We start from the raw sequence: 9,725 nt of genomic DNA, 5'->3' as shown, positions 1-9,725 counted from the left end.
AATCCCTGAATTGTATTAATATGACACATGAAATTTTAGCAAACCCCAGCTTCCAGTAGTAGGAAATAAGACAGAGAAGGTAACGAAGGGTAAAATGTCTTTCCATCAAAAAGCAGACATCATCAAGGCGTGCAGGAATCAAGTGTGCTGATGCCACATTTCAAGAAGAGAGCTGTTAGGAAGGAAGAGGCAACGCGGGACGTTTTGACCCAGAAACACAGTCTGTGCTTGGGCAAAACAAGGAGAACAAAATGCATGCCTTGTGTGTTTAATGATAGGTAATTGCTTTCATTACAACTGGCGTGCAGCAGCTGCTGTGCATGGATGCCCAGAGGCCTGGGAACACCTCACCTCTTGCCTTATGAATGACTTTTTGCATGGATTATGTTAAAATGTCCCCACACGTACAGGATTGTACCCACACTGGGCTCCAGTAACACAGTGTGTGTACAGGAAGGTCCGTGTGCTCGGCATTCACCGGGCTTTACGTGCAGGTGGGGATCAGCTGTGCAGAGCACACAGCGGTGTGGTGGCTTAGGGGGCACGCAGGGACCAGCTGTGCTGTACAGCGCTGTGTGTGTGCTTCGGGGCACGCTAAAGGGACAGACCCAAAGCAAAGTGCCCCGTCGTAGCTGTACAGAATGGGTACGTTGTGCGTGTAAGGGTGAGAAATGAGCACAATAAGCACTGCGCCATGAGAAAGCCGCTGCTGCTCCGTGTGCTGGCAACGTGCCGGAGCTGCGGGAGCAGCTGGATCTCGTTCTTCCTCTAAATGCAGCCTATCCACTCCCTCTCTGACGGCTCCTAATTATCGCGGCTTGGTTCTATTAAGGCATTAAAGCCACTTCTTGCTTTCAGCCATCTGACTCATCCCGCCGTGAGCCGCTTCCAACCGTTCCGCCGGCTGCTTCCCCGGCGCCGCCCGGCCACCATCCAAGCGCTGAGCGCTGCCGTTCTCCGGCCGCCACACAGCGCGGCGCAGATAAGGCGCGGGGCGGCTATCGGGCGGCGGCCGCGCTGTGCCGAGTTGTGCCGAGTCACGCTGCCCCTGCGGGCGGCCCGGGAAGGCGGGACGGGAGGAACGGACCGGGAGCGCCGCGCCCGTCTCCTCGCGAGATCGGGGCCGCTATAAAGGGGCGGCGCGGCGGGGGCTGCGGCAGTTCGCGGCTTCCTGCTGGAGTGTGGATTGTGCCGTGCGGGGCTCTTTGTGTGAGTGGGGGCGGGGAGCGGGATGGGATCGCGTGCGTTGCACGCAGTGCTCGGGGTGGGGGTCGCATGAGGGTGGGTTGGGGCTGCACGTTGCTTTTGCTTATGGCTTTGGTTCTGTCCGCCTTTCTCTTTTTCCCTGTCCGCGGAGAGGGGCAGAGCGAAGCTGCTCTCTGAGGAGGGCTCTGCCGGGAACGCCGCTTTCTGCAGCCGTTTGGCGTGTATTTTTTTTTTTTTTCCCTTTCTTGAAAGAAAGGGCTGCGGGGCACGGAGGGGCCGAGCGCAGATCCCTGCGCGCCGCCTCCCGGCCCTCCGCCGGCGCTGCGCGGGGAGGAGCGGCGGGGGCTGCTCGGAGCGGGGCCGGGCTGGGCCTCGGGCGACGCGGTCGCGGAGCGGTCCGGCTGCGGGCGGCTGTGGGGTCTGTGCCCGCCCGGCTGCGGGGCGGCCCCGCCGGGAGCTGGATGGCGATACCGCCCTTCTCCGAGCGCGGCTCGGTACCTTCACCGAATCGCTGTGGCGATGTAGGGGTGGTGAAGGGGAAGGCTGCTGTGCTTTGGGATGGCCTTTCGCTCCCGTTGCAGTATCCTAAAGGTATGAATTTCCAGTTGGAATGCGGGCCCGGCTTGTTATAATTGCGGCGTGGCGGTGAGGAGGCCGTGAGCAGCCGAGGCGCTCAGAGCTGGAGGAGCCGCGCTTCGCTTGCGGCGCCGTGCTTCTAGAATGGAAGGAACTCGCACGCAGTCTGTGCTCCGTTCCTCGGCGGATTAGGAAACGCTGCGGCTGAAAATCCGCGCCGAGCGTGCGGCTGTGTGCTGCCCCTGCCTGGGACAGCAGGCGGTGCCACATTGCATCTGCTTGCTTCACTTGCTGCAGCTCTTGCAGTAGGATACCACTAGATCTTCTCGCCTGATGTCAAAGACTTGCAGGTTATCTATAAAGGGACAATAATTCCTCCACCAGAAGGTATCGGAGAGCAGTCTGACTACCTTTATTTGACACCGTATTTCTTGTATTATGCTCAGGGAACAAATATAGGTCTGGCATGGTACTGAGTGCAAGGATGACCTTGAGCTTGAGTGCAGGGAAAGAGTGCAATTCCCCGGTAAAACATGGGATTATGTGCTCCAGAGAAAATAAATATAGCTTGAAAGGCAGAACTTTCTGGTTGGGGGTGTCTCAGAAATGCTGTGCAATGGTAGTTTCAGAATTGCATCTGCATTTATGGCTCCATGAAGTGATCAGAGGGATTGTTAACATCATCACGCTAGCCTGCTTCGGTACCATCTTATGAATGCTTTGCAGTTCTGGCTGTGTTGGTTCATAAGATGATGTGCTGGTTTGCTGCCTTTGAAGACGAATCCCTCGGATGAACTGGAAGTGTGGAACTTTTTGTATGAGGCAGTTAAACATGCTGAGTAAGGTGGCATTTTGTAAAGTGCAATGAAGGAGGGGGTTACTGTCTGTCTTCTCTGCGTGTAAGAGGAGCCTTCAGATGCTAAACTCTTCATAGAAGCTCTCAATTGATCAAACTTCAATAGAAATTAAAACCTTGTGACATCTGAGGTAACTCTCCAGGAGCTGTGGCAAGGGAGGAGGAGCCAAGAAATAAAGTGCATCTGACCTGTTCTGGAATGGACTTTGTGCCATGCAGGCAGGGTTCATAGAGGTCTTTGAATCACAGCTTTGTGTAGCAATATGAGACTGAGTAATAGTAACCTTTCAGAGGCTTGTGTCTCCATGCCAGGTAATTCTTTTGCAGCATGTAAAATGACTTCGGTGAGATCACTTAAGGACTGAGCTGAAGGGACTAGGTTCGTGAAGTTGTCTGTTTGAAAGATAGGGCTCTGGAAGTAACTGGAACTCTGAAATGATGAATCTGCAGACTGAGCAGAAGTACTGTACAGGACATGCTACAAAGGACTGGACTGAAGGCTGGTGGCCAGAAGTAAACTTCTCTTGGCCTTGTATATGCTCTTACTCTTCTTCAATAGACTGAAATGTTCAGGGGAACCAGCCAGGCCTCACTAGTTTAAGACTTTGTGAGACTTTAGTTGTTAATGTAAAATGTAGATCGAAATACACCATGAGTCTTCTGTTTGTAAACAGAATAAGGTGTCTTTGTTTGCAAGGCTGAAGAGTAGTTATGGAGAGCGTTGTTCTCTTAGAGATAAACAAAACTCTGCTTGGAGACAAGGTTTGAGGTCCTGCATTCCCTTGTGAGCTTGAACAAGAGTCTCCTCATCAGAAGTTAGGAAGAAAGGCTTTCTAACTCACCCACCTATTGAGGCCGGAAGACTAAGTGTGAATACAGCTGGAACTCTACAGGCTGGAAGAGAGTTAGCTGTCTAATGAGCTGTTACTGGTCATATGTGATAATTGTATTGTTAGGAAATGTGCCATCAGGAATGTATGAAACTTAGTCGTTTCATCTGGATACCTGACTACCCAGATGATGAGCTTAAAATGAATCTTACTCTTAAGCTTTCCTGCAAGGTCAAATGCTGATTAACTGCCCCATTGATGTTTAATCTGATGTGATGCTTTGCACCTGGAGGTAAGATATATTCAAGCCTACAACTATCTAGACTGCACTGTTAATTCTTTTCTAGATTAAATCAAGATGTCTTCAGGAAAGGCTTTCATTGGAAAACCAGCCCCTGATTTTACTGCCACAGCTGTAATGCCAGATGGGCAATTCAAAGATATCAAGCTCTCTGACTATAGAGGTAGGCTTATGTGCATCTAATGACACAAATGCCATCTCCCCATGTGCAGGAGTTGGGGGCTGGGGAGGGGGAGCATCTACCGAAGCCTTTGATTTGGTTTCCCAGTAACAGTGACCACTTGACTGTAGACAATTTACAGTGATTTTATTCACTGCTGACTGGGAGTGTGTTTGGGAAGCTGTTGACAGCATAGCTGTATGTCTTAATTGTGATGATTGTTGATTATCAGCATAAAATTCCTCTAAAATAGAACAATTGAGTCTCATCCTAAATTCAGTCAGTTTGAGTCCGATAGAACATCTTCAAAACATTGGGTGGAACTACAAAGTCTTGTAGGTTTGTCAGTTGGTGGAAAGTGGACTTCCCTCTAATGGAGCTTCTTTCTACTGAAGTACTGGAAAGCTGTTCTCTTCTGTCACTGTTTGCAAGTTTGGTACTGCTCCAGAACCTAATGTAAGAGATTAACTGGTGGCATTGCTCTTCTAGGAAAATATGTTGTGTTCTTCTTCTACCCTCTGGACTTCACTTTTGTTTGCCCAACTGAAATTATTGCGTACAGTGACAGAGCTGATGAATTCAAGAAAATTAACTGTGAAATAATTGGAGCTTCTGTTGACTCTCACTTCTGTCACCTTGCCTGGTAAGAATCAGCCTTTTCACCTTATACAGTATTGTGCCTGGCCTCAATTCTTACGGGAACTGGATTCTGAGTATTCAGACTTGAGCTTAATTTACTGGTGTATCAAATAAAGGCACGTAGGAAGTACTGTCATTCCAAGTGCTTCTGAACAGAATGGGGAATAGCGGTCAATTCCTTTGTTACCTTGTGGCACACTTCATGCATCCTTAGAGCTCTTAGGGTGAGCCTCTGTACTTTATGAACTGACCTTTTTTTCTTAATACTTCTGCTTTTAGGATCAACACTCCTAAGAAACAAGGTGGTTTGGGCACTATGAAAATCCCACTGGTTTCTGACACAAAGCGTGTTATTGCCAAAGACTACGGAGTACTTAAAGAGGATGAAGGTATTGCATACAGGTAATGAGCAATAAGGTAAACCTGATCATGTTATTGCAACATCAAGTGTATGCAAGTTCTGCATTAAAGCTGTGACACCTGCAGTACAGTGAAGTTCTTAGCTATTCAAGATGTAAGCTGCTTTAAGTTATCACACTTCTACAAGGAGAGACGTTACTTGTTTAGAGTTACAGTTTTGGTAAGCTAGTTAAATGTCTGCTGCTTTCCTTTGATAACAGCATTACTTAGAGCGTTACCTATCTACATGATGCAGGTGAGCTTATGCAAACATGGCTAATACAAGATCTACACAGTCATGAAAGTGATTATAGGTATTTAGTGACTAAAGTACAGAGGAATTAAAAGCCATGCCTTTATCTTTTAGTCAGCTGAACAGTTGAAGTTACTGAGGGAGCTGAACTTCTGCTCATTCTTCATGTGACTTTAGAGAACTAACTGATTGGCCATAGCTGTATTTCTAAGAACTGCAGAGTTTTTTTTTCCCTCCTTTAGAAGGAATACTTTAATTCCATTTTTTCTTTGTTTCTTTTATTTTCTTTCCACTGGTATATTCCTTAAATCGAAATAAACACAGGAAGGTCACATTTCATTTTGTATTTATCTGCTGTCTCTCTTAGCTTTTGCTGAATGTATGATTATTTTATAGTGTTGTAGTAGTTAAAGAACCCTACCTAGTGTAGTTTCCGTTTTGGGGGACGGAAGAGGTTAATACTATACCACGCCATTAAGTTTTGTTTCTGAAACTTACTTCAGACAGATCTGTTAGAACCTGTGTTTAACTTCAGGTCTGTCTTTGTAGGGGTCTGTTCATAATTGATGAGAAGGGGATCTTGAGGCAGATAACAATCAACGATCTTCCTGTTGGCCGTTCTGTTGATGAGACCCTCAGGCTTGTGCAGGCCTTCCAGTTTACAGATAAACACGGAGAAGGTAAGGGTTCGCTCTGATTCTAAATGGGTCTCTAGAGAACAGTGTTAACTAAGCAGGTTAAATAGGTTTGCTGAAAGGTACTAAGTATGTGTATAGAATTGTACTTCTTGTAATGGTGGTTTTTGTAAAGCTGTTCGAAGTGCAGCTTAACACCATACAACCTTATTCCAGCTGATAATCCATCAAGTATTTGTCTAATGTTGAAATTGCTTAAACCAAATGCTGGGCATCTTGGCAAGTACGTAGCAGTAGTCTATCTTCTTCAATTAGACAACACTCATCAATACCCTTTTTCAATTAGAAAATACTCCAGTGCTAAAGAACATGTCTTATGCTTGCCTCTACAGGCAAAACTAACTTAGACTCAGCTCTCAGACTTCTCAGACAGGTTCACACAATTGGTACTGATGATACATGTATTAAGCAGTCTGTTAGAGCATTTAAATGTTTCTGAAAGCCTGCTGATTTGTGTCCATGAATGTTGAGGCCAAGCAAAGGGGAAAATGGCTAAGAGTTCTTGTGCCTGTAGTACAGGAGTGATACAAAGGTGCTGGAGGCTGGTTGCTTTTCCTAAAAGAAGGAAAAGAGGAAGAAAAAAAAAAAAACAAAACCACTGCATATGAAAGCTTTGAAGTGGTTTATTTAAAGCCAAAATTGATGTATAAGTGTTAATAGTATTTAGCTGTTATTAGTTAATTGCAGGTGTTGTTGTTGGTCATGCTTAACTTGTTTCAGAGCTGGTAGATCAGTGTTGCACTTTAATAAAACCAGCTGTTATTGTACTTTTGCTCTAGCCTGAAGAGTGTCATTGTTTATTAACTTGGATGCTATGTTTTATTTTCTATTACAACTGAGGAGGCATCCCTAGTATATGTTGATGGGGCAGTCACATGTCTTGCAAATGAAGCCCTTTGAGGTTTACTGTGCCCTGGAGCAGTCAAAATCTGGCAGAAGCTCTTCTTCCAGAGCTAAGACTGAAACCTAGGCTAGGATAAGGTATATAGCAATGCTCAGAAGCTGAAAGCTGAAGATAATGCTGAATTGATTAATGTTCTGTATGGTGCAAAAAGTCTTAACAGTTATGAGTTGTTGCTAGCGTGCATTAGTGTCTGTGTAAAACATTGAGCAGGAGCGGCTAGGAAGGCTTACATGTTCTTGTTGTTTCAGTGTGCCCAGCTGGCTGGAAGCCCGGCAGTGACACAATCAAGCCTGATGTTCAGAAAAGCAAAGAGTATTTCTCCAAGCAGAAATAAACTTTCATTCTGAGTGGAAAGTAGTATGCCTTACATAAAGAGCAAGTACCAGTTACCAAACTTTGACTAAATCATTGCATTTGAGTCAAGGGATCATGCTATAGGTATAAACAGTAACTTTTTTTTACTTGAAGGAAAGTTTGTCCTGTTGACAGTAACTTCATAGAAAACCCTAATGATCAATATCTGTACATCATGGCCTATTGCCTTTAGTGACAATGCAGTGTATGTGGTTAGCCATGTGTTGCATATAGAAAATGGTATCCTTTTGTAACTATTAAACTTGTGGAAAGAGCACACTGTGTACTGGTCTTGTGTAGTCAAGAGCTTGAAGAGTGATGCAGGCTGTGTTTCTGTTTCACTGACAAGTACTAGCAAAATTAATTCACTGGAAAATACACAGAGGTGATCTCTGTAGAGGGAACTGTACTCCTTCACAACATATGGGTTATAGTGTAATCCTCTGGTTCAGTAAAGACAACTTTTTAATAGCAGTAAAAGATCACGGTCTCGCAACTCAGTCTGTTGAACTGCCTGTAGACAGCTTAATTCCCAGAGGCCTTCTGCAGCTCCATTAGAATGGAGATCCTAACACCTCAGTTCTATGTTTCTATAGTAAAGTTCTTAGCAGAAGAAAAATCTGGAATGTGGAGGAACACAGTTTGACCTGGATCTGTCAGGGTTAAGAAATACTACAGTGCCTGGAGTGTGAAGCCCAGTTGTGGCTGACAAAGGCCAGGCAAGTTTTCATGTACAGTGTAAATTTATTTCTGCATTTATTTTGGTCAAAATTGATTGCATAAGGGGACACATAACATCCAGTTTGAAGACACTAGATGAGTGGAATGCTGGGCTTGCTGGAAAACAAATTTCCTTGGATATATGATGTGGCTTCTTTGGATACACAGCATGGAGTTGGGAGTCCTGGGGAGGAGTGAGAACATGCCAGTTGATCATATGACTGCAAAGTACTGGAGAAGATCAAAAGGTTGACACTGTAAACTAGGATACTTGGATTGGCTCAGCCTCACCTTTCATCTTTGTACTACAAATGAGTTTTATAATATGCACATAAGGTCATAGTCATATGCCTTGATTAACTTAAAGCTACCTGGTCAACACAGCTGTAATTACCTTTATGGTTAAAGGTGCCTTATAATGTTCAGATCAGCAGGAGGAGCTATTGCCTTGCAGTGCAAGTGAGTTAGAGTCTCGTGATGGATCTTTTCAGGTACATAAACAACTCTCAAATGCCAAGACCTTGTCTGTGACTCCTCAGTTAGTAAATGGGTTCTATCCTGAAGTGAACAGTAACAAAGTTGAGGCCCAGGGCTACTTCAAAAGAGTCAGAAATGGTTATCAGATGCCTTGAGTAGTGAACTGATGAGGTTGGAGTGGTGGAAGCAAACTTCCAGCAAGAAATACTGAAAGTGAATCCCTTTGGTCTTACTTAGCTATGACAAATGTGGAAATGATTCTCAGTTGTATTATTTTGCTTAGTGTTAAGAGCCCATGTGACTCTTCCAATAGAGACAACAGAGCACCTTAACACTCTTAGGTTGTTGAAGTAATAGCTGCAGGGTCTAAGCAAGCACTTGCAGTTAAAGCTGTAGTTATATGGGAGTTGTGTATAGATGTTTGATGAGGTTCAAGAGGAGTGAACAGCTACTGAAGCAACGCTGAACACAGTTTTCTGCTGTTGATGGAAGGGAAATGGGGGAGGTCAGAGCTAGTCTAGTGTCAACCTTTAGTTGCATTGGGCTCTGCTCACTTTGAAGCACGAGGGAGTTGATAACAGCCGTCCTTGGGAGGGCTCTGTGCGTTTCAGTCTATTGGAATGTGTTTTGTTTTTAATTTCCGTGGCATAACTAAAATGACTTTTACTGGAGCCCGGAGGACGCGGGCAGTCCCCGTTCCTGGGCCGCCCTCCTCCCTCAGGCACGGAGTTGTTCCCGCCCTGCCGGGAGGCGCCGCCCGCCATTTTCCCGCAGCCTGGTCGCTGTGTGGCTGCGGGGCGCCTCGGTGGGCGGGCTGGTGTGGAAAGTCCCGATAAACGCCTGCTGCCTTCGCTCGCCTAACGGCTCCTCTCACGTGCGGTGCTTCCTTTGAGCATTGCCGTGTGGCGGGCGGGCTGAGGCTCTCCAGAGTGTGTTCACCTAGTGCAGCAAGCTGCGGCCAGTACAAGAGCTCGAAGCCCCAAACACTTGTGGGGCAGGAGCTTGCGTTTGTGCTTATACTGTTATGTGTTTGTGCCAAATAACCAGTGAAACGTGGGGATGAAAGCAATGAAATCGATAAAATTAAAGATTATATTCATCTCTCAGGCATGTGAGACACTAGCCTTCTAGTCTCCCTGCTCTGTTTCCCTCTATTAGCTGACTTCAGCTACCTGCCTTTCTGTGCAAAAGGACTCCATTCACAAGCAGGTGAAGTTGGGTCTGAAGGTAATCCCTGAAAAATCACTTGGGATGATCAGTACTTGTGCATCTTGATGTTAGATGTCTGTGCTTTAACAAGCAGCCTGCCAGTAGAGATGGGTGCACTGACAGTCACCTCCTGGCAGCATAACTGC

General features: G+C 46.0%; 1 protein-coding gene across 2 annotated transcripts; it reads left to right on the top strand.

Annotated features, from left to right (window-relative positions):
* The first annotated feature begins 1,158 nt into the window (after positions 1–1,158).
* PRDX1 (peroxiredoxin 1) lies at positions 1,159–7,450 on the top strand. 2 transcript variants are annotated; one of them, NM_001271932.2, is made up of 6 exons: positions 1,159–1,209; positions 3,816–3,932; positions 4,419–4,572; positions 4,848–4,970; positions 5,770–5,900; positions 7,068–7,450. In NM_001271932.2, exons 2-6 carry the CDS (start codon positions 3,827–3,829, stop codon positions 7,151–7,153), a joined length of 600 nt encoding a protein of 199 aa, NP_001258861.1. In that variant the 5' UTR covers positions 1,159–1,209; positions 3,816–3,826; the 3' UTR covers positions 7,154–7,450. The 2 variants fall into 2 exon arrangements, with proteins under 2 accessions (NP_001258861.1, XP_046800449.1); XM_046944493.1 differs by having other exon boundaries at positions 1,159–2,950.
* Positions 7,451–9,725: the final 2,275 nt, after the last annotated feature.

The sequence above is a fragment of the Gallus gallus genome, chromosome 8 (genome assembly GCF_016699485.2).
Source record: "Gallus gallus isolate bGalGal1 chromosome 8, bGalGal1.mat.broiler.GRCg7b, whole genome shotgun sequence".
NCBI lineage: Eukaryota > Metazoa > Chordata > Aves > Galliformes > Phasianidae > Gallus > Gallus gallus.
Note: the sequence above shows the minus strand (reverse complement) of the source record. Positions and strands in the feature narration are given on the sequence as shown.